Source organism: Calypte anna, chromosome 3 (genome assembly GCF_003957555.1).
Source record: "Calypte anna isolate BGI_N300 chromosome 3, bCalAnn1_v1.p, whole genome shotgun sequence".
In the NCBI taxonomy this organism is placed as follows: domain Eukaryota; kingdom Metazoa; phylum Chordata; class Aves; order Apodiformes; family Trochilidae; genus Calypte; species Calypte anna.
Genome location: NC_044246.1, coordinates 91,635,396 through 91,658,653, shown reverse-complemented (window position 1 = coordinate 91,658,653; position 23,258 = coordinate 91,635,396). Strand labels below are relative to the sequence as shown.

General features: G+C 37.2%; 1 protein-coding gene across 1 annotated transcript in view; it reads left to right on the top strand.

Annotated features, from left to right (window-relative positions):
* The window catches only part of FAM83B (family with sequence similarity 83 member B), a 48,227-nt gene extending 26,532 nt beyond the window's left edge, over window positions 1–21,695 (top strand). The window contains 4 exon segments of the mRNA XM_030448045.1: window positions 9,376–9,483; window positions 9,485–9,541; window positions 16,519–16,643; window positions 19,343–21,695. Of these exon segments, the coding sequence (XP_030303905.1) occupies window positions 9,376–9,483; window positions 9,485–9,541; window positions 16,519–16,643; window positions 19,343–21,695 (2,643 nt within the window).
* The last annotated feature ends 1,563 nt before the right edge of the window (window positions 21,696–23,258 follow it).

Here is a 23,258-nt window from a genome sequence, read left to right as displayed (position 1 = left end):
TTATTCAGCAGAAGTCTCAAAACTGAGACTGGTTCTGAGGTTTTCATAGGATGTTTTCTATCCTGAGTGGTAGATCAAATAGTAAAATTTACCAAGAGTTTAGCTCTAATTGCTATTTGGACATAAAAAAAATAATTGAGGCTTATCACACATGTTGAGCATTATTTTTTTGGACAGTCATAAGTAAGGCACACATGAATAGTAAATACTTCAACTTACAAAAAATTTAAAAAAAAAATTGGCTTTATAATACTAATTCAAATAGCCTTAACATTCCATAAATATTAAGGATACAGTGAGAACCCACATATTAAATCTGTTAATACCCTTAAATAAAAAAGATATTTCTGAGCAGCGGCCTTTGAAATTCAACATAGAGAAAGCTGGAGGCTGAAGTACCTTTTATTTTTGTTACGAATTTCCATCTGGTAGCTGTCAGAAACTCCTGGCATTCCTTTCTATTTGCTTTCTTTGGGAAAAGCTTGGCAGCTTCCCAAGTAACAACGAATAAGAACATTCTGAGAGCTAAATACAAATATTAAAATCCCAACCCAACCAGCTGCAGCCACATGGCACTGAGAACAGAGCAACGGCATCAATGGCAAGAGAAAAAAGGGCAGAGTAAGCACCCAATACATTCCCTCCATCATGTCAAGGGTTCTATGTACTGCCTTACATGCTTCTCTATAGACTTCTGCCCAATTCTGTCTGCAGTGACAGAACACATTTTGCAGGTTAAATCCCAAAAGCCATTAGTTATGATGAGATCATGGCAAGCAGAAAGCAAGTGTTAAATTGAAGATTGAGAGTTGTTACTTTAATCAAGCATGATGGTTCTTTGCAGATTAGGTAATATTCTCAGGCTATGGTGTCAGTCGCCAGGCAACAGCTTTCTTTGCAGATCCCTTTTTCCAAGATTCAGGTTTAATAAATGCTTATTCAGAATCCCCATGAAAATTCTCAGAATATCCGTTCCCTCCTCTCATCTCAATGACTTGCTGAAACTCAATTCTGCGTGTGGAAGTAAACTCAGAGGAATAATCTCCTCTCCTGCCAGCCTTAGTGAGATTGTGCCTCCTGTAATTTGGCCATCTTAAACTGAGTTCTTACTAATCCTTCAGCCAGAGTAACAACTACCTAACCCATAGATACAGATCACATTTATGAAATTAATGTAGCTCACTCCCATATGTTTTGCAAGATACTCACCTGTAAAATTCCCAGTTGCATGAATTTGAAGAGGTAACACTGTCGGTGTCATTTTAAGATGGCACATATAACTTACTAGCTCAGTCTGCAGTAGCTTTCTGAAAGGCAGTGCAGAAGGCTAATGTACACACATTTCTCAAATAAAACAATCTTAGCTGCTCTTCAGAGATCTTATCTTTCTCTTATGTTGGTTTTAGTTTCATTTATAGAAGAGGTAAGCCTGATCTTCTGATCTGCTTTTTTTAGAGACATAATAAGATGCACAAAGGTTGCTAACTGCAGCAAAAGGCTGAATTGTGAGGTAGTTATTACAAGATGATGCATTGTAAAAAATGGATTTTCTCAGTGCATTTGAAAGTTAAATCAGTTCCTTCTTCAGAACTGTTGTTTTCACTGCCATATCATTCTTTGCTGCCAGAATCAAGACATTTGTCCCTGTTAACTGCTAAAAAGTTTCCTTAGCACACATCTTCCTTATGTGTGTTGCACAGAACAGATGAGGCTTTGCCATGGGGGCTGCATGATTAAACACAGTTACACTGTTTATATCACGTTTTATGTGGTTGCCGCATTCATAATTTTCTGAAAATACTTTGCATTGATTTTTCATATTGTTTTGCATTTCTGGAATTTTAATTTACCTTTTGTTTTCTGGACAGTGACTTTTTTCTGAGTTATTTTAATTGATGTAGAGCATATCTAACATCCTGTTACAGAGGAAAGCTGTTGAGGTTATTGGAGATTGCTAACATGCATGTTGAAGACAATTTACTTTCCAGTTAAATGTAGTTTTCACCTCAAAATGTTTTACGCCCTGTAGTGGCATGTGGACATGATAAGCTGTGGCTTGAGTGATTGAACAGAAATGTAATTCATTTTGAGGTGTAAGCTTGTCTGCCCTCAAGATTGATGGTGGAAATGTCCCTTTGGAGCAGTGGAGAAAAAGAGAGTAGTGAGGCTTAGGAGAGCTTCCAGTGAGGCAGTGTAGCCGTTTCTTAGTAATTAAGTTGCTTTTAAAGAATCCATAAAGGAAGAACATTTCGAAAGTATACTGTACAGTTAATGGGCCTATTACTCTCTCTGATTGCAGAGCCAAGTTAAATAAATTGAATATGATCTCAGGGAGCCAATTTTGGTGATAATATATTACAAGTTGTGACATTAACTTAATGAGAGTTGACATAAGTGTAATTATTCTTAATTACTTTTCTATATCATTTGGTAAAGTAATTTAGGAAAATGAGTCAGGACTTGGATGTTTGATTACTATTTGTATATTGTATCTAGACTCTGTTTATAGAGGTGGGCTCCCCCTTTATGCTGCTCTTTGGCTCTCAGTCTTCAAGACTTCTGTGGTGCTACAGTTGCTGTGTGAGAACTCAGCATTCACCCAGCTCAAAGGTGACCTGAGATATTCAGGTGCAATTCACAATGGCTTCAAAGTCAGTTTTGCAATGCAATGATGTGTTGTGCAAGGCATTTCAGAGCTATGCTTCATTTAAAAAATTAACACAAAATTAATGAACTATCATCTTAAAGCACTCTGGTGCTAGTGAAAGATCTATAAGGTAGGGAGATGTCAGTGATTTAGTAGGATCACAAAATAACCGGAATCACAGAATCATCAGAGTTGGAAGGGACCTCCACCTGCTCTGATCCCCTGCTAAAGCAGGATCAGATTAGACAGGACTGATCCAGGTGGGCTTTAAATGTCTCCGGAGAAAGATTCCACAACCTCTCTGAGCAGCCTGTTCCGTTGCCTTGTCACCCTCACAGTAAAGAATTTTTTTTGCTCACATGTGGATGGAACTTCCTGTATTCCAGTTTGTGCCCTTTGCCCCTTGTCCTGTCACTGGGCTCTACTGGAAAGAGTCTGGCTCCTTCCTTCCTTATACCCCCCCTCTAGATGTGTATAGACATTGATAAGGTCTCCTCTCAGTCTTCTTTTCTCCAGGCTTAACAGCCCCTGCTCTTTCAACCTTTCCTTGTAAGAGAGATGCATCAGTTATCTTTGTTGTTCTCCTCTGGACTGTTCTAGCAGTTCCCTGTCTCTCTTTGAGCTAGGCAGCCTAGAACTGAGCACAGTCTTCCAGATGTGGCCTCTCTAGGGCAGAGTGGAGGGGGAGGGATGACCTTGGCCACAAGGACACAATTCTGGCTTATGGTTAAGTTAACGTCTACCAGGACTTCAGAATCCTCAGGGGCTGCTTTTCAGGCAGGTCGCCCCCTAACCAATACTGATGCATGGGAGTGGTTCTGCCCCAGGTGCAGGACCTTACATTTGCCCTTGTTGAACCTCATTCGGTTCCTCTCGTGTCCAATTCTCCAGCCTGTCCAGGTCACACTGGATGGCAACACAGCCCTGTGGTATATCACCCACTTCTCCCAGTTTTTTTATCATTAGCAGACTTGCTGAGGATATACTGTCCCCTCATTTAGGTCATTTATGACTACGTTGAACAAGACTGTACCCAGTACTGATCCCCGGGGAACACCGCTGGCTACAGGCCCTCCGAACTCAGCTTTGCACCAGTGATCATACAATCATTGATTCATGATTTAGATCACTGATCTAGACCCTCAGCTAGAAGCAACAGGCATACCATAATTAAAAAACAAAACCCAATCATTTGTGGTGTGTATTATATACTTTACTAGTGGGAAGGTTATCTAAATCAATCACACAATTTGTTCTTTTTATGGTGCCTCATGCCCATTCCAGTCAATTTGCTGCCTGCCCTCCTGTTGCTAATAGCAAGGTATATAGTACCATATCTTCTTTCTTCACTGTTGCAAATATCATGACTTGCCTGCTCTCTGAGAAAGCCCAGATTCAGATAGCACTGAGCCTGTGCCACAAAGAGATTTTCTTCAAAACACAGATCTATGGAAGGGATTTGCCTGGAGTACCAGGGATAAGGGTCAATGAAAACAGAGTTATCTTTTCTATCAGAAGTCTAATTCTTTGGTCTTGGGGTGAGGATGTTCAAAAGCACTGCACAGCAATATGGTTTTCTTTCATAGCACTCCCAAAGCAAGCCTCTCTTAGGTTATAAGAAACAAATACCCTTGCAGAGTAGGGATAGGTGTTTAGCATATTCCCTCCCTAGGTTAATAATGTAATGGTAGGTGTCTCTTTCGAAAAGCCTGACCTAAGGGAAGCGTTGCATTAGACAATTCCTCATTAATGTTTGTATCAAAGGAGGTGTTAATTGACACACTCTGCAAGTATCCCTTAAAGAATTATAATTGGTGTTTGTGAAGGGAGTGAAGATACTGGGGTAATGAAAACTGTCACTAGTTACAAATAGACTTACAGATCACTAGCAATAAAGGCCTTTCATTATTACATCTATGGCTTAATTTCAGTACACACCCATTGAAAGGTTTGATTATGATGTCCTAAAATTGAGTTATGAAGTCTAAAATCCACTGATTTTTCTTACCAAATTCTCACAAAAAATGGGAGAAGTAAAGCAGGAAAAACTCATTACTTCTCAGTATTCTTTATTTTAGTCTTTTTTTCTTTCAGCCTTGCAGCAAACATGGCAAAGTCTACTTAGATTTTGACAATGATGGGAATGAAGATTCTGAATCATTGGAACTGCAGGCTTTGGTCAGTTTGGAAGGGACCTCAGGAGATCTCCAGTCCAACCTCCTTCTTAAAGCTAGGCTGGCAATAGGATCTGACCAGGTTGCTTAAGGTCTTAGCTGTGTCTTGAACATGGTCAGGAGATGTTGATTATAGCTGTATTAGGGCTGGCAATTCCTATCTTTATATACCTTTGAGTAGAATTGGTTCCTGAGGATGAGAACCATTTAAACAAATACACTGCATGAGAATAGGCTCAAACTACCAACTCCTAGGAACCACACCTTGGCCTATAATATATGGCCTGGCTCCCCCAGATCAACTGAGGATCAGCCTCCATTTACAGCTTCATAATATCCAGTGTGATGCCATGTTACCCATGTACTTAAGCTCCTATTTTGCAAGAAACCTGCACATTTTTTTCAGGGAAATTCAGCTACAGCTCTTTATTTAAACCTTCCAAAATATGGGGTGTTTGTCTGTCTTTCGTTAACCTTATCACTAGCATTGTGACAAGAGTTAGTCATTCCCTCAAACTTGAAGATAATTCAAAACTGTTAAAGAATGAAAAGAATTTTGTGTTAAAATGGTCTGATAGTTTTAGAGATAATGAGTTTTTAAAATGTTACTTGTACTCCAATACAGTGAAAATTAAAACAATACATCCAATTGACCAAAAAGTGTGGTTTTAAAAGATTTGCCATAAAATAGAATAAAAATTTTTACTTCTCTGGCCTATACTTAAATGTTTCTAAAACTGCCTAAAGTGGATGTGTGAGGCTTTACTTTTTCTATTGCCAAACCATGTCTTCAGTCAAGACTTAGTAAGAATAATAGAATTGCTCTACCAGTGCCATAATTTAAAATTGATATAAACATCAGCTTTCATTGAGAGTATTACATGCTTTTTGACTTCAAGCAATTTCTTCTCCTGTAAGAATGCCTTGTGAAACCAAACTTGTACACATTAAAAAGCAGTCACCCACCCTTAAAAAAACTGGCAGATAAGTGAAAAGATTAGTAGCAAGCAATCTAAGAATTATCTAAATTTAAACTTTGGGGGAAGAATACTTCTATAAACATTGTTTCTGCTCTGTCTTCATTTAGTTGATCACTGCAATCTGCTTTTCTATCCAGTACCAAATCTGGTGCTGGTATTTCACTCAGGCTGTGCAGTTACATTAAGCACAGCACCTATCTGCTCCACCACTGTTATTTGTTTTCTCTCTAAAAGTATGGAATACCTAATTATTCCCACTGAGGATCATTTTTATTTTTTTTTTTATCAGGATCATGATCTGTTTCCAAGGTTTGGTGAGTTTCCCGGAGTTCTGCAGCTTTGATGAGAAAACTATTGCACCAATCCAATATTCTATGTGTGTTCTGGGTGTCCTTTGTGCTTCCTATAAAGCATTGGTGCTTGTTTTTGAAAAAAACTCTGCCTTATTAGAAAACAAATATGCTTTGGAAAAAAATGGCAGTTTATAAGGAAGCCTACGCTATGGCACTACAGTGTTCTGCCTGGGGGAATTTACTAAGATGCAGGATAGTGTTGTGTATCCCTAAAGAAATAGAATTTGTGGAACAGACTATTTTTCAAACCTATTTTCTGAAATTTAAATTTTATCGTTTGCTTCCATGCTGAGATTTCACTTTTATTTGTCTGCTTCTTATAAGTGTCAGGGTGGAAATAAGCTTTGCAATTGCAAAAACAAATGTAAAATACAGTAGTAAAATCTTTTCCTCCAAAGTGTGTAGCACGTAAGCTGATCCTGCAGCCGTTCTTACTGCTTTAATTAACAGATAGATACACATTATAGAATAATCTTCCAAAGTAACCTGTGACTGTATTATATAAATATTGGTCTCCTTAATTAATCAAAATTTGGGACCCTGAATACCTTTTACTTGAATACCTGAATACTTAGGCCCAATACTATCTTCTGCGTAGAGTAGACAAATGTATATGGAAATCTATCTCCCCACTCTGCCCACAAAAAAAAAAAAAAAAAAAAAAGAAAAAAAATTAAACAAAGTTTAAAACATCTTAAAGCCAGGCTATCCTATGGCTTGGATACTGAGGAGGGCAAGAGGAAATAGTTTTAAAACTTCAAGAGGGAGATTTAGGGATTCCTTTGTGGGTGGTGAAACACTGGAACAGGTGGGCAAGCTAATCAGGGCATAACAGGAGTCATCTTTGGTTTTCCAGGAAAGGTGCAGATGCTGTGTTCAGTTGGCTTGTGGGATCATGACTGTGGCTTTGCATACATGTCTTTAAAACTGGTGAGGATTTTTCAGCTAGTACAAGCTTTAGATTTCAAAATGCAAGCTCTCGAAGGTGAAACCTAACTTTTTTCTTGCAAAGTCTACCCTGATGCTTTTTCAGAATTAACTCCAAAATTAATAAACTTAACTAGTTAAACTTAATTAATATCAGGTTTCATAACAGTTCTACTACTGAAGACAGAGGGTTTTCCTGTTCAATTCCCGAGTTACAATATATCTGCAACGTAGTGTTAATTCCCACCAACATACTGCTCTTCTTGCTTATCTATTTCTTTCTTTCTTCACTTCTTCATAAAGATAGATTATGGTCATTCCCAGTAAGTGCTGCTTTTTAATGTTTATTATTCATTCCTGTTTTATTTTTACCATGTAATTCTTGCGTATCAACCTTTGCAACTGCAAATGCTGTAAACAAATTAGCATCTTAGACATCTGCCATAAGAAAATGCTAGAATTATTTTTGAAGGCTGTTCTGTTGATTTTGAATATTCCAGGTATTTGTGTCAGTGTATGCTAATGAATTCACTCAGGATTTATCTCTTGCATTTTAATAGGTCCTTGAATGTAATATATTTCTAAAAGACCTGGAGAAAAAGAAAGGTTAAGAAGAAATTAGGGAGTTTAGAGAGGAACACAGGTAATAAAACAGGACTATTTAGGAACAGACTTTCTTCTTTGGTCTTTTTTATCTAATACATTTGATCTGTGCTGGGAGATTTCTGTTCAGACATACGTGAAACAAGACAGATGAATAAATAAAGTTGCCATGTTCAATTAGCATTGTGTATCTCAGAAGGAAGAAAAAGCAGAAGGTGTAGTCTGAAATTGATGAGGTCCTTAGAGTCAAGGTAAACTTCTGTCTTTCAATCTTTCCTTTCAAATTTAGGTTGAGAAATACGATTTGTACTGTTAAAAATCACATTTAGGTTTTATTTTCCAAAAGTCAATAAAATAAATGAGGTAGTTCTTGGCTGTATTACCTTAGATGTTTGAAAGAATGTAATTATTTGATGCTATTCAGTTCTTCTCTGACTCGAGGTTTTGTAAATAGTCTTTTTATTGTCAGGTGACATTATGGTAAGGGCAGGTCCTTCAATTTTTACTACTTCAGGAGCTGTTTTTCACCATTCCTAATGACATTGTTATTTTACTTTCTGCAGGTCAGCTCTAGGTAATATTTATCATTAATATTTTTAGTGTCTTAAGTACTGTTTAGCATAAGTGAGTCTTTTAGCTCCCAGCATGTAGGGGTTCAAAAAGATGGTTCATTCAGATGACTGACTGGGGACATGCCTGCTACCTAGATGTGTGCAACAACATTTCACAAATTTTGTGAGTTAAGTAAATGTTTCAGTTCTGAAATAAGTGGAGTGGTTGTGACTTAATTACACAGTTAAAGCTGAAGTACAGATAGTTTAAAAGCTAGTGAAAATGGTAAAGCTTGCACTGATAACCTTTGAAATGCTTGAGTTGAATTGACACCTGAGACATCTTATTGGAACTTTATATGAGGACTTCAGTGGATAAGAATATTCTCTTTAAAAATTACGTAGATACCTTTTATCTCTCTGTTATTTCCTCTTAATACTTCAGTACTAGTTTTTCCCAAGTTACTAATGATATATCAGTAGTATATAAACTCCAGAACACCTTTAGCAAGGCATTGCTTTTCCCAGTCAGAATATTTACTTAATCCCCATAAACTGAAAGGCATCAGTAGTTGGTGGTCAGCACTGAACCAGCTCTCACCAGCTGAGGGAGTTACATCCCAATAAGAATGCTGAATCAGTATGGATCCTGAAGTCCTCAGCTCTTTAGTGTCTGCTTATTGAATCCTTCAAGCTCCTGAGTCATTAGCTTTAGAAAAAATGATGAAAGATGGACAAACTCCTTGTACAAAAAGGTTATCTAAAAAATTTTTAATGTACACTGCAGTTATATTATGATGGTTTTTTTTTTTCCACTATGTTCAAATTGCTGTTTCCCCTTCTTATCCACTTGTTTTCCTTTTCCTCATATAATCAGTCATGTCACATACAGTGATCCAACTTCTTTACCAGACTTTGGTAATTGTGACAAATATCACACAAGCTATCATCTGACTTCTCAAAAAGAAGATCCAGTGATCTTGAAAATCCTTCCAGGTTAAGTGGTGTGGCATGTAAAATATTACAACTTTTTGATGTGTAAGAATTATGTGTGTTAGTTGCCCAGTGTAAGCTTCAGTGAAGAATTATATGCATGTGCTTATACAATACAATAATTTGTGTATTTTCTCTTTTATTCAGGTCATTGCCATCGTTATGGATATGTTTACAGATGTGGATATTTCAGAGAAATTGTTGAGGCATCTGCTAGAGGGGATTGCAGTGTATCTCCTGCTTGATGAGTCAAATTTTCAGTCACTTTCTGAAAATGACGGAGAAACAAGGCTGTCAAGTTCAGAGGCTCAGGGTAAGGCTTCCTATGCATTTATTGCAGTAAGTGTTTCATAAATACTTCTAGGTTTACCATACTGTATGTACTACTGAAGAAATTCCAAGGATGTTGCCATAGTTTCTCTGAGCACTTCCTTGTTTGGACTTCCTTGTAGTTCCATTTGCATTTCCTCATTTCTGTAACTAGTTAGGCCATTAAGATTTTAAAATATCATAAAAGCTTTTCTTAGCAGCATCCATTTTAAGAAATTACTCTCAAAATCAGATAGAAGTATGGTGTATTGGTGAGAATAAAGAGGGCTTTTTGGTCAAACTTTGGAGAAAAAAACCATCTTTCACTCTGGAGTGGTCACTTAGGTGGTATTCCTATGCCACATTCCCTGCTTGTTGCTTGTTTATGAATGTATGGATTGCCCTCTTGTGGCCTAATACACAGAGCTATGGAAACTTTTGGAAATGAAAACGTGAAAACCACGTTGTAGTTCTGTAAAACAGTGGGTCCTGTTTGAGCTCAGTAAGTCCAGTATTTGGCAGTATTTCCATCCTCTAGATCTTCGGATAACAACATTTGCTGATTACTTGGGTTAACTATCGCCACAAGGTTGACAAAAATGTCTTTCTTTTTGTGACATGAGCTTTATTCTCCAATAAAATAAATTAGGAGCTTGCATTTTCACGTGATATCCCAAAAAATGTCTTAGTATGCATTTTCAAATTAATTCTGTGCAATGTGTATTTAAAGTTGGTTTGAAAGCTTAACCTCCTTTTGGGTGGATTAAGGTTGTCTTTCTAAAACGGATTTATAGACCTACAAGCATTACTGTGGTTGAAACAATTAGTGTGCATACATTATAGTGGGTTTTTGTATAGATCAGTGTGTGATTTGAAAGGTTTGGACTTGGCCTTCTCAGTGACATCATGTCCCTGAGATGTTTCTGCTCCATAACGGTGGGAGAAATAAAATACATCTTTAGTCTCCAAGGTATACTTAGAATACTTTAAGTTTTATCAGAGGATGAAAAATCTATTCCAAAGAGCTAAGCCAATAATCCTGTTGTGTGCTGCATATCCAGTTTAGCTTGTAATAAAGCTTTTAAAATTAAGGGCTTTCTCATCCAAGTGCTACTCCCATGACTGTTGTTCTGAGAACAGAAGTTTACTTACTCCCACAGTAATTTTGTGTCATTCTTGAGGATGAAAAAAACTGCAAGTGCCAATGAAAGAACAGTCAGTACTTTGGAGAAGATTTGTCCCTTCTCTTTTTCCCCATCAAAGCTCAGTAAAAAAATACCTTCAACTTCTTGTGCTCTTGGCTTTCAGTCTCCTCGTTCTATTCAGTAAAAGCAAGAAGAGGACAGAGATACCTGAATATTTTTTCTTTTTCTCAAGACGTAGCACCAGCAGTATTGGTCTTGTTATTTTCTCTGGAATGATTTGGTTCAGTCTTTGCAGGAGCATGGCAGATGCCTCCTCATGCAATGCACTCATGATGAGTTTCTCTAAAACTTCTGTGACTCAGTGCCTTCTCTGCCTTTTCTCTTCTTTTGACTTTTAAAAAATGAAATTCATTGTTTAGCAAAGCTGTATTTTTTTAATTTAGATTTACAATTCGGTATTCCTCTGAATGGAAAAAGAGGATTTTATTCATAAATCTAAATAAATTTCTCATTTGTAGTCCGACTGCATATCCCTCTTCATTGAAAGATGTAGCTGAAAAAAATGGATAGACTATACATTCTGTGATATTTTTGTGAATTCTGTACAGAATATGAAATCAGGGTTTTACTAGGAGCTTTCTGTGTCTTTCCTAGAGAATTTCTTCTTGTGGGTTGTTTTTTTTTATTCATGTTCCTGTTAACATCACCAGTGGAACTCAACTCAGATAAACAATTCCTCTCATATACTTTTCCATTTTTCTTTCCCCAGTTTCATTTATCTGGTTCTGGACTGTCCTACATTTTTCCTCAGTAATTGATGTGGGTTTTGTTTTTTATTTTACTCTTCTCTACCTAAATTTCTTTTGACTAACTTTGTCACTGGTCTGATTTATTCATATTTGCATATTAATATGAAGGATCATTACAGATTCAGACTTTTTAGTGCAGAACGCAGCTCCAAGACAACAAACCCCAGAGCCATCAGAATGCTTAATACAGGAAACAAAGAACCAACATAGTCAATTTTGTTTAATGCCCAAGAAGTCAACCAAGCTCCTCATTTTATGCCAAATCTCTGTTTTTTTTTAAATGAGGTGAGGCATGTGGCAGAGGCTCTATGCTCTACAGAAATCTTTTTTACTTCTCTGTCAATAATGAAGATTCATCTTGCTACAGGAGAATTTTAAAACAATTTGGCAGCAAGTGTTTGTTGCCTGATTCTCTCAGTATCTTTAATGAATTGCAGGAATGAGAAAATAGAACCACAGATATACATGCTTAGGAGGAGCCACTCTTGAGACCCATTTGCAGTCTGCTCTTTCACACCAGTGTTATTAAAATCATCAGTAGTTTCCCAGTGCTTCCAAGTTTAAGTCAAATTCTAAGTAACTGAAAGGCATGTGGAGCAAGTACCTTTGAGCAAACTTCTGTGCTAAGGGACCCCAGACTCCAGTGAAGTCACTGAGAATTTGTCTTCCGTGGTCATTGGATCAAATTCAGAATAGAAATGAACTTGAAGACTGTTTTTTATCTTGACAACTACTGTTATCTCTTAGTAAGGAGCAGCCCAGGATAAGCAAAATTAATTATGAACAATATGAGAAAAGTAACTTTTTTTTTAAAAAAGCTGTTAGGCTATGTATTAGATAGACATCCACTTTCTTCTTTATATATATTCTTGACAGCAAGGACAGGATGAGTAATTGAACACTGATAAAAACAGACTCTATAAATTATAAGTGCCAAATTGAAATGATTGAGACCAGTATATGCAGTCTATCATGCTGGAGGCTTTTTACTGATGAAAATGTGTGTAATGTTGAATTTAACTTCCAGATTTTAGATCATGTTTATGTGGTTCTCTCTATGAAGATAGTGGTGCAGTCATACATAAAAAGATAATTTTAGAGCTTTTTTCCTTATCATTTTGGGTATCATTTAACTGGATAGCTGTGATGGCCACCACTGGATGTTTTAACCATCCCTGAGTGTCGTACAGCCTGGGCCTGAAGAAGGGACAAGATCCTTTGTCTGGCTTTAGTAGCCTCCTAAACATCAATTGCTTGGTTAAATTATTCTTCCATATGCGTCCACTAGCAGTCACTAACAATACCAGGTTCAGGACCAGACAGACTTTCTGTGGACTGAGGTTTTTTTTTTTATTTTACCCTGATCTTTTGGTTTCAAGCATTAAAATATTTACCACTATGGATGCCCTGGTTGAGCAGAAGTGGAATTGTGACTGATAACGAGGCAAAGAACTGTGTCCATTCTGGGACCCCCACCTAAGAAGGACATGGACCTGAATGGAGTGAGTCTGGAGGAGGTCCACGAAGACACAGGCTGAGGGAATTGGGGTTGTGCATCCTGGAGAAGAGGAGGCTCCAGGGAGTGATAGGAAAAAGGGAAATGATTTAAATATGAAAGAGGGTAGATTTAAATTGGATATTAGGAAGAAATTCTTTCCTATGAGGGTGTTAAGACACAGAATAAGGTTGCCTAGGGAAGTTGTGGATGCCTTATCCCTGGAAATATTCAAGGCCAGGATGGATGGGGCTTGAATCAACCTGGTCTAGTGGAAGGTGTTCCTGGCCACAGCATAGGGAGCTTTAAGGTTAGAATTAGATGATCTTTAAGATCTCTTCCAAGTCAAACTATTTTTTGTTTGTATGATTTGCTTAGGTAAATCTTACTTGCATTTGTGTGTCTATCAAGATGGCTGGGATCCTTCATGATGTGTTGTTTACAGTTTGTCCTTGATTCTCCTCTCAGGATTAATAAATTATTGCTTTATCCACATCAATAACACTTCTCCAGTGATCAGTGACATGCTACTCTTAGCACTGTTAGAAGGGGAGTTCTGTAGCATAGGGATGAAACCAAATAGAAGGGTGGAACCCAGCATTTCACACCAAATGGGGGCTTGAAGTCAGTAGGTTGTATATATATTTACTCCTTCTAATCCTAAGTGGAATGCATTGTTATTATATATACTCAAATACTGCCTGCATTTGAGTGGTTATTCAAATACACATCCCTGGCACCTAATTAGAGGGTCTGAAGTAGTGAAGAATTCCAGATGAGCTGTGGAGGAAAAAGAGGTGTTATGTGAGAAAGGTGAGGTGATCTCTGGCACATGCCTTTGCAATGCCATGTTCCCATGTATTAGTGGATGGCCTAATGAGACAGGGAAAGAGTTGGCAGGACTAAGGAATCAAGACACAAAAGCTGCAGGAGTAATTCTGAAGAAAAGAAGGAAAAGAAAACGAAGAGGAGAACAGTGACTAAGATTTTTTTTTTTAAAGTAGCAATTTAATGTAAATTGTAGATGTGCCTACTTGAAGTTATGTTTCAACCTACAAGTGCCCAAGGCAAAACTTTTTGTATATAGTATGGTAATTTGCAAATCATTAGCTTTTCTTGTGCCTGCAGCATTCCAGGTTCCCAAGTTCTGTCCAAAACCAATCAGGCCTTATCACAGTAACACTTGACCTGTTCAACTGGCATGTCTTTGGGCCAGCATTCCTTGTTATGGTTATTTGAAAATGTATAAGCTACCTCTCAAGTTACCTTTTTTCAAATTATAGTGACAAATATAATTGAATACAGTTAAAATATGTCTGACATACAAATATAATTGTTATCTGGAAATGTGTAAAACACTGTAATCATTGAAGTAAATTCGAATTTCATTAATAATTTACAGCACTTTATTTTTGAAGTAATTAAGGTGTTCACTATTGTGATAATTTTAGGGTGGAGTAAATTCTAGTATTTTCTTTTTCATGTCTTAAAGAATTGCTTTTTCCACACTATTTGACTTTCAAAGAAGAGCTCTTTATTTATTTACTTTCAGTTTGAGTACTTGATGGAGAAAGAATAATGTTCTTCACTGAGACCGATTTTCAAAGTTCAACAAAAAACAGCAATGGAAAAACAGGAAAATGTATATACATATATATTTTTTTCTTTTCATTCTTGGTTCCGTCTTAAAAATCAAAGTGTAGAAAATTCAAAGAACACTTTTAGATTGTCAAAGGTGATCAGAAGTTAGAGATGTAAGGTGACATCTCATGTTAACCTCCCATTTAATAATTCAAATTGGGTTACTAAAAACTTACCTAATACATAAAATTTAAAGAACTTTGATTGAGTTGAGCCATAATTTGTCATGTCAGCAGCTTTTAAATGTAACCTTTGCTTCTTTGATTTGATTTTTCATTAGATGAAAGTTTTAAGACAGCAACAGTAAAACATATACTGATTAAGAAATGATGTGTTGTTTGGAAATGTGCTTTCATTTCATAAAGATTTTCTCCTAATTCTTTTAGTTTTCTGTTTGAAGAGAGAAAGTTCATTGGACTGTAGTAGAAGCTGTATCATTACAATTCCTACAGCCTCCTGTCTATTAGAACTTTATATGTTTTAGGTAAATGTGTAAGCACTCCCATAGACCAAAAAACTTTGTGTAACTTGAGGCATTAAAGTACTGCAAGCTTAGTCATACTTTAGAACTGGAGTTCTAAATACTTCTGTAAATTTAAACATATGTTTCATCATTACATATGTATTTTAAGCAAGATATTCCCCTGTATCCACAAGCCTTATATTCCACAATTTTTTTTGTGTACAGTCTATGTAATAATCATATAGATTCTGTTTTCTCACTGCCACTGCTAAACTAAAGATTTCACTCCCACTGGAATACTTGTAAATTACCACAAATTAGTGTTGCTAGGACAAATATCACAAGGATAGAAACTACAGTAAATATTGTGATGATTCACAGCCATATTCCATGCTGTTTTTATGTCTTGCAAAGCACTTGGTATCTCACAGCTGCATGAGTTAGATACTATAGATTGGTTTGCACTGAACATAATTTTTTTCATATAAATAATCATCTTTCCACAGCAATTTCTGATAAATGATTTTTGATTTTTTTTTCTTTATCCTTGTAGTAACTTTTGAAAATTATTATCAGTGCAGTCCTGTAAGTTTTGTAACTCTATTTTTGAATTATTTTATTTTTAGGAGCTGAAAAAGACAGGTAATAATAGAGAAAAAGGAAAACAGATACAGTCTTGGATAATCAATTTCATCCACAGCCTGAGAGAAAAATAGACCACATTTTTGTGATCTATCATTGAGAATATTCCCAGAGCAATTTGCCAAGTTCTCATGAGTGAAATGAAGCTTCTGAATAGAATTTGAAAGACAGACTTAGCTATCATGTAGGGGTTATGCTACCTATGAATGCCGTGGTAGCATCTCTGAATTTAGAGATGTGATTGATCCCATGTTGCAGAGCTGATTGAGAAATGTTGGTAAAGCCACAAGGGATTCTGGAGCCAAGTGGTACCATTCAGTGGATCATCTCAGAGCAGGGGATCTGTGTTTGTAGATATAACAGACTTGTTCAATTAAAAGAAAGCTGATCCTGGCTCTTTAGATGTTTTTTCTGATTATCTGCTATGCTTCGATAACTTCCAAATACTGTACATCAGGTGCTGAAAAGAATTCTTTTTTTCACTACAAAACTTTTCTCTTGTCAAAGACTTCTTATGCCAGAGCCTTATTTCTGGGAGTGGTGGCTATGAAAAAGCAGCTTTCAAGATTCTATGACCTAAGAAATCTCTTCAGTTTTGAAGACAAAGCCATTACTTGCCATTTTGGGTCCCTATGGAAAAAGTTTAATCAGTTTACATCCCTGTAGAGTTTATTAATACACACAAATATATTTCTTATGTTACTGTACCTCTGACTTTTAAACCCCCAGATGCTAAGTATGGCATGTATGATATACCAAATGAAGCATTTCAATTTTCTTTTTCAGAACATGAGGGTGCGGACAGTGAAAGGACAAGATTACTATTCCAAAACAGGAGCAAAATTCCATGGAAAAATGGAACAAAAATTTCTACTTGTTGACTGTAAGAAAGTCATATATGGTTCTTACAGGTAAGATAATCACTTAGGTGTCTGTAAGAAACCTGTCATCTCACTACCTCTCATGCTGCAATTTTTTTTCTATTCCTTAGACTTCTTCCAGGAAGATCCATGGGCAAATTTGATTATCATTATTGTAATTTACCAAGCTGTAATAGATACTTATTGCTAGCCTTGTACAATTTTTGATGCCCTCTTAGGTTTTCACAAATAAGAAATAAAGGATATGGCTTCTGCTATAGCTGAAGACATGATAACAAAGACAAAAATCCTGATTTGTCTTGTATTGTCTGCATTATTCTCACTCCAGAAAAGTCTGCCAAAATTTTTTTCTGTGGTTCCTCCTTGTAATACTCTTCTAAAACTAACATTATAGACCTGTTCTGTGTCACTCTGTAGTATATCATGGTCAAATTCAGAATTGTCCAAGTTAAGATGACATAGCTGCTTTTTATATCGGGACAAGTCAATTTATTTTGTCTCCTGTTTTAGTTCCAGTATATGTGTGCAAAGGCTGGAAGAACTTAGAGCTTTGCAGAGTTGGAAAAAACTTGAAGTTATAGCAGAAACAGTGTCCTTTCACACATTATTAAATATTTTCATTCTTTTCATCCTGCACTACCCTCCTTTGCCCAATTTATTTACTTTCTGACAGCACAGTGCCTGGGTGTCAGATGCCCATCCACTGACTTTCATAGATTTTGACCTCTGTAGGCTTTCAGAAATCTGGCTTTTTATTTCCTCTGAGACTTGGCAGTCCTCAAATTCAGACTGATGTATATAACTGATAGTGAGGTAAGTGACAAATTCATAAATTAATCAGTATCAGAGGGTGCAGGGAGGATCTGCCTGTTTTGACATTTCGACACAGTGGTGTCTGTGGAGTCTGTGAGAATGTAACTTTGAAACATAACATTGCTTTAGGACCTAGCATCACAGGATCTGGAATAATCAATTTCTGTAGAAATTAAGCTTGCTTTGTAAACTAATACAGTTGTTTATAACAGGAAATACATCTCTTTCTGAATTCTTGCTCTCTGAACTCAATTTAAAGTTTAGGGTTTTTTCAAAGATTACAAAATATATTAATAATTGTGAAAAAGTAGAAAAAACTTATCCATCATTATTTGATTTAATTTCAACACATTGTTGTTTCCTGAAAAATACAAAACTAAAAAAAAAACAAATGAAATTAAATCAGAAAGCTATTTATATGAATCCAACAAACCCATTTTCTTACATCCAGAAGACAAATGCAAATAAAACATGATCATAGAATTAATTTAAGTTTTTCAAATTTTTTTTCATAAAAATAAGATTGCAAAACAGATTAATTCTTTGTTCTAATGTACAGGTATTTTTGATAGCATGACATAAGGCTTGTTGAAACATCCTTAATGTACATGGTAATCAATTTTATCTCATTTTGAACATGAGCCAGCAGTGTGCCAATGGCATCCTGGTCTGTATCAGGAACAGTGTGGCCAGCAGGTCCAGGGAAGTGATTCTGCCCCTGTACTCAGCCCTGGTGAGGCCACAGCTCGAGTACTGTGTCCAGTTCTGGGCCCCCCAGTTCAGGAAGAATATTGAGGTCCTGGAGCAGGTCCAAAGGAGGGCAACCAGGCTGGTTAAGGGAGACCCTATGAGGAGAGGCTGAGAGAGCTGGGGCTGTTCAGCCTGGAGAAGAGGAGGCTCAGGGGAGACCTCATCGCTGTCTACAACTACCTGGTTGTTGTAATCAGGTGCACATTGGTCTCTTTTGCCAGACGACTTTCAACAAGACAAGAGGGCATGGTCTTAAGTTGTGCCAGGGGAAATTTAGGTTAGATATTAGAAAGACTTTCTTTACAGAGAGGGTGATCCGGCATTGGAATGGGCTGCCCAGGGAAGTAGTGGATTCTCCATCCCTGGAGATATTTAAAAAGAGACTGGATGTGGCACTCAGTGCCATAGTCTAGCAACCGCAACGGTGGTAAAAGGGTTGGACTCGATGATCTCTGAGGTCCCTTCCAACCCAGCCAATTCTATGATTCTATGATTCTATGATTTTGTTGCTGTGAAGTAGCTATAGCTACCTAGCTTTCAGCTTGTGTTCAGCCTTTCTAGGTACAGTAAAAAAGAGGAAAAATTCCTTCATCAGGATATTATCATTGCAATTAAAAGAAATATTCATATCCATGGTATAAAATGTATAATTATTAATAATTTTGAGAAGCATATTTTTGAAAATGTTTTTAGAGTGAAGTACATTCAGAACTGTTGAAGGAGTTGTGCGTATTTTTTTAAATACATTTTTTTCACCTCTTAACCAGACATCAACATTCTCTGACTCAAGACTAAATAGGGTGGGTCTAACTCATCCTGGCTAAGTTTCTGTAGAGGTGTTTTTTGTACCATTAGATATTTGTATTCTACTGCAGTTTGGGAATAAATTTTTCCACAATATCCATCTTTTATAAGGGCAATTAAGTAGTTATAGACTCATTTATGCTCCCACTGCAAGCAGTGGAAAGTCTACAGCTGAGTTTGGATGGTATTAGATTAGACATTCCAATTCCAAATTCCATGAATTGTGCCCAAAATTTTTTTAACTATTTCGAAAGTATTCATAGAAACCCCAGGTTTGTGTGAAAGCTTTCTTCTCAAAAGGGACCAGTGTAATACTTCAGTTCAAAAGAACTGCTTCTAATGGTCATTTGTTCTTCTTTCAGCTTTATGTGGTCGTTTGAAAAAACCAACCTCAGTATGGTTCAGGTTATCACAGGACAGCTGGTTGAATCCTTTGATGAAGAGTTCAGGACACTGTATGCCCGTTCTGCTGTTCCTAGCTCGTTTGCCCCAGAATTAGTGAGGGTAAACAGTCGGAGGACACTCTGGGAAAATGACACATACCAACACTCCGTGTCTTCCTTGGCTTCAGTTTCTAGCCAAAGAAACCTTTTTGGTAGGCAAGACAAAGTTCACAAGATAGATCCTGTTTGTTGGAAAACTCGTGGAAGATATGCAGTAAATGAAATAGAGAAATATGGCTTGAGAAATCAAGCCTATAATAAACAACCATTTCATCCAGGTTTTAATGTGCAAACTCCTATCCAACAGTATCAACCTAGTGAAAAAAATGAACACTGGAAGAGACATAGTTATGCTGGGGAGAAGCCAGAAAGGACGCCTTACTTACTGCTCAACAGAGCTATTAATAGAGCCAACAATCCATCAAATCCTTGGAAAATGCCCTCTGACAGCCTCAGCATTGTTTCTTCATTACGAGGAGGATATGCAAATAACTATAACACACCCCAGCAGAGTTTTGCTGATCAGTTTTCACGCCCAAAGGTAAACCTTGCAGAAAGAAATTCAATTGTACGGAGGTCTTTCAACGGGACAGATAATCACATCCGCCACCTGCAGCAAAGGATGCCGACCCTCGAACACACAACCAAATCTTTCCTGCGTAACTGGAGAATTAAGTCATATTTGAATGATCAGTCAGATTATCCAGTAGAGTCTAATGGGTCAGCTTTGGGTGACAGGTATGAGAGCTATGACCCACCTGAAACTATCAAAGCTCATGCGCTGTATTCTCATTCTCGCTTACGATCATCCCTGGTGTTTCAGCCAACTCTGCCTGAACAGCAGGAAGTAAGCAGCTGTGCAAGTTCTTCAAATTCAACTATAATTGGATCAGAGGGAAGTGCAACACCAAAAGGGACATCTAATCATGCTCCAAGTGTGGAAAATGGAACTGATAATACTTCAGAAGAGCTTGGCACAAACGTCCCGCTTAAATCAGATGCACCAAAAAACCACAGAATTCATACTGCAGACAACACAAAACCTAATGTAAATTCCAGTGCAGGAGGTGACTCATCTCTCTACTTGTACACAACGCTGTGTGCAGACAAACATGCAGAAAATTTGAAGAATCTTCAGAATGAAAATATGCTAAAAAGGAGAAGCTTTCCCATGTTTAATTCAAAGTCCATATTAGACCCTGGTTCTAACAAACATACATCCAGTTACATTTATAGCACATTGACTAGACATAGGCTTAAGCAGCCAGTTAGTCCAAAACTTCCAGAGGACACACTGAAGAGCTCTAAAAGTTTGCACAGTGTGACCAACCACCTGCCCCAGGAGGAAAAGGACCTCAAAGGAGAGCTGAAGAGCCCAGCTGCCAGCAAGGCAATTTCTATGGCTGCTCTCACTGAAACTAGCAAAGAGGAGTCTAGTAAGGATTGCACAACAAAGAAAGAAAGTAAGAGTTCCCCAAGTTTCCTAAAGAAAGGATCCCAGAAACTGCGGTCACTTCTTAATCTCACACCAGACAAGAAGGAAAACTTGTCAAAAAACAAAGGTCCTTCATTTTACAGAATGTGTAGTAGTTCTGACACATTGGTTTCTGAAGAAGAGAATCAAAAACCAAAGATTTCTGAGAATAAGACAGATTCTTCCCCAAGGAGAAAGAGAAACACATCATCAAATTCTCAAGGTAGTTTGAACAGAAGTAAAGAGGATGTCACTGGAAGCCCAACAAAGTCTCCTAAGTCCCCAAAGTCACCGAAATCTCAAAAATCTCCATCTGATGAAGGCAATAGAAAGTGTCCTCTCTTGTGCCCCATTGAAACTAAGTTCATAGAGACCGCAGGAGATGCATCTACTCCAAGATTCAATACAGAACAGATTCAGTATCAGGATGTGAAAGAAATTAGCACAAATGCTACTCCTGAAAGTGCCCCTGTTGCTGCTCTTCAAAGGGCAAGTTCAATGATGCCACAGCCGGCCAGCTCCAAACGTCAAGAGGAGCTGAGACCTCGCTTGAGTGAGAGGCGTGTTTATAGCCGCTTCGAGCCCTTCTGCAAGATGGAAAATCCACCTGTAGGAAATGCACCCAACAGCAGCTCACATCTCTCAGATATCAAAAGCAAGACCTTGGGGAATAATTATGGCAGGAGTAATCACATGGTCAGCTATAACTCGACTGCTTACCATCCATTGCCACCTAATGAAAATAAGCTGCGAGGATTTATGCAAAAGTTTGGGAACTTCCTGCACAAAAGCAAGTAGAACTTCTGTTGGTTATGTTGAAATACAGCAAGAATGGCAAAGCTGGACAAAATCTTAACTGGGGAAGACTGATGGGCAACTTTTGTAGAGCTTACTTGGGTTTCTTCTTGGGTCTAGGACATTGGAATGAATGTACAAATTTTTACAGAATTATCCTAGAATTGTTACACTTAAATCTTTGCAGAAATCCTGTGTCCCTAAGATGTCTCAAGAGAGTTGTTTATAGTGTTTATATTGTAACATTAATTTTATATATTTTCCTTGTGAAGAAAATATATACTAACATATTGTAAGATTAAGTGTGGGGAAAAGAAGATGGAGGATGTTTTTAAACTTCAAATAATGCTGTTTCCAAAGATTTGCCCTTTAAAAATAGTATAGCACTAGGAATAGGGGCTTGATTTTTTTGAGCATTTATGCAACTTTTAAATGATAAACAGAAATGTTAATGCATTGCATGTTACTTATCTTTAATTTTTCAAAACCTTTTAGCCTTCTTCTTATTAATAATTTACCCCATAGCATCTATCAAACTGCTTGGGCAGCAGATGGATCTGTCTTACTTTATTGAATTTTCCATATGATATGACATTGCTCTAAAGTATTTGGCACACAGATCTTAAAGTGACTTTCATCTGAGCTTTCACAGATTTGTTTATGTGGTTAAACTACTGTGAATGGAAGATGAATGTTAAAAAAAAAAAACTATTTATGAAAGAGGTGCCTTAGACATAAATTACATGTTAAATTTCAATGGGTTAATTTATGTAACATGCCAGTAGTCTGTAATGTATTCTAAAAATAGCTTTTTGTTACATTTTTCTGTTTGGTGTTCCAAAACAAAAAAATATATCCATGAACTTCCATTTCTCAGGTAAATTATTGAGTTGCACATGCAACAGTCATGTTTTAAATGTTGCCAGATATATTTGCAACTGTGGCTTTAATAACCTAGTGTTTTAAATAAGGTTGCAAGTGCTTTAGACTAGGTGTAGGAGGAGAATGCAGGCTGAACCCTGCAATGCTGCCATATGTCCAGATGAATATTACAAGGCCAGAAGCAATTAGGCACCGAAAAATGGGAAACATAAAACTCACCACATCAAACAATAAGGCAGCTGTCTTAGGCCAATGAAAGTACCAGTGAAGGGTGATAGCAGCAACTGTTTAAGTTAAATGAAGGTATTTAGGCACCTAACTGCAGTTGAAAGGACACATTTTTTTTTCAACTGAGCCTTTCAGTCATAAAAAAATTCTTAATAGTAAGTGCCTATGCCCTGTCAGTGCTTATAAAAAACACAGGCAGGGTGTTTGGGGAACAGCATGGCACCCAGAAATCTGGGAGAATTCATTGCTGAAAGTTTGTAATCTTTATACAGAGTCTTCACATTTTCAAGATCACGTTTTAGGAAATCCAGCCACTTTTTTGTAAGGTCCTATGGCATTCTGTGTACGATTTCCAGTAAGTCCTGGCTTTATTCTTCAGAAAGTAACAACAAAAAAGCATTTCATGCACCAGCTGGATCGCCTTCATTTGTCTCTTCGACCTGTGGCCCCTGAGGA